This window comes from Pygoscelis adeliae, unplaced genomic scaffold (genome assembly GCF_000699105.1).
Source record: "Pygoscelis adeliae isolate BGI_AS28 unplaced genomic scaffold, ASM69910v1 Scaffold21, whole genome shotgun sequence".
NCBI classification, from domain to species: Eukaryota; Metazoa; Chordata; class Aves; order Sphenisciformes; family Spheniscidae; genus Pygoscelis; species Pygoscelis adeliae.
The window spans coordinates 5,570,782-5,572,259 of record NW_008824243.1 but is presented as its reverse complement, the minus strand read 5'-3'; the positions used below and the strand labels follow the sequence as shown (position 1 = coordinate 5,572,259).

At 54.1% G+C, this 1,478-nt stretch overlaps 1 protein-coding gene across 1 annotated transcript; it reads left to right on the top strand.

The window, feature by feature from the left end:
• Positions 1–1,461, top strand: SLC10A4 (solute carrier family 10, member 4; the record flags this gene model as incomplete). The annotated part of the gene is made up of 2 exons (XM_009335219.1): positions 1–21; positions 683–1,461. Coding segments are annotated over 2 exons (537 nt in total), but the record flags the coding sequence as incomplete, so codon positions are not given.
• Positions 1,462–1,478: the final 17 nt, after the last annotated feature.

Sequence of the window (1,478 nt, the reverse complement as noted above, 5' to 3'; positions counted from 1 at the left end):
GCCGCCGCCCTCCTGGTTAAGGTAGGCACGGCCCCGGGGAGGCGGGGGGGGCGGCCGCGCTGCGGGGGATGCCCGGGGACGGCACCGGGGCGGGGGTCCGACGGCAGTAACCTTTCTGGTCCCTCAGAACCGATGGTAGCTTCACACAGGCATATTCCACTACTTAGGTGGAATATAAGGACTTACAGTCTTGAAATAAAACGGTGGAACAGAGACAGAAAGAGAGGGAAAGGGCAGGTTGCCCCCGCAGCACACGGGAAGGAGGGCAGCGTGGCGCTGCACCCCGGGAGGCAGCCCGGGCCCTGGAGCAGAGGCATTCCCCAGCATCCTGCTCGCTCCCGCTACACCCAGGGCTAGCAAAACCAACCCGCAGGCACGGCGACACCTCCTTAAAACATGCAAACAAATGAGCTTAATTACGAAAGGACGACCGAGGCACAAGCCCTGGCTCTCTAGTTTCCCAGCAAGTTGCCCCAAAGGAAAATGATGGAGGGCGATCTCAGCCCCTTCCTTTCCCGGGATATGATCAACCACCACCAAAGTCCTGAGCCAGGAGCAAACCCAGGAAGGGCAGCGCAACCACGGTTTGCAATTTAGACTCTATCAAGCCTCTACTTGCTATGATTATCCTTTTAAACTAATAACTCCCGTGTTGTTTATCAATGTCTGTATCTGTTGCCAGATTTCCCTGTGGTCCCTCTTGGTGACTCTGGTGATCCTGTTCATCCTGACTGGCACCATGCTGGGCCCAGATCTAATGGCACATATTCCTGCATCTGTCTACACCATTGCGGTGCTGATGCCCCTAGCGGGGTATGCCTTGGGATATGGCTTAGCCACGGTCTTTAAAATGCCCCCACACTGCAGGAGAACAGTATCTTTGGAAACAGGGTGCCAAAATGTCCAGCTCTGCACCGCCATCCTAAAACTCACCTTTCCCCCGGAGCTCATAGGGAGCATGTACATGTTTCCCTTGCTTTACGCGCTTTTTCAGTCGGCAGAAGCAGGACTCTTTGTGCTGGTGTACAAGATGTATGGGAGAGACAGCTACAAACAAGATACACTCGGTGAAGAGGAAGACACAGACATTTCCTACAAGAAACTGAAGGAAGAGGAGGTGGCTGAAACTTCATATGGCACAGTGACCACAGAGGACCACAACTCCATTCAGATGGAGCCGACGCAGACGGCGCTTTAGGGGAGATAAGGAGGCAACACCCGGGGACGTGTGATGTGTGTTGTTCTTGCAACCAAGCTGGGGCCGCGCTCGCCGCTGCGCAAGCGGAGCTGCCCAGCCTCCATCGTTTCTCCAGCCGCTCCCATTGTACAAGGTGATGTGTGTTTATTACCGTGACAGTTGTGTTTCCTCAAAAATACTTATGAAAAAAATGTAAAAGCAAAGGAAAAAGTATCACTGCAATGCAAATAACCGTACGTCTTCAGGCAAGGAGGCTCCTGCCCACCTGAGTGCAGCAGGA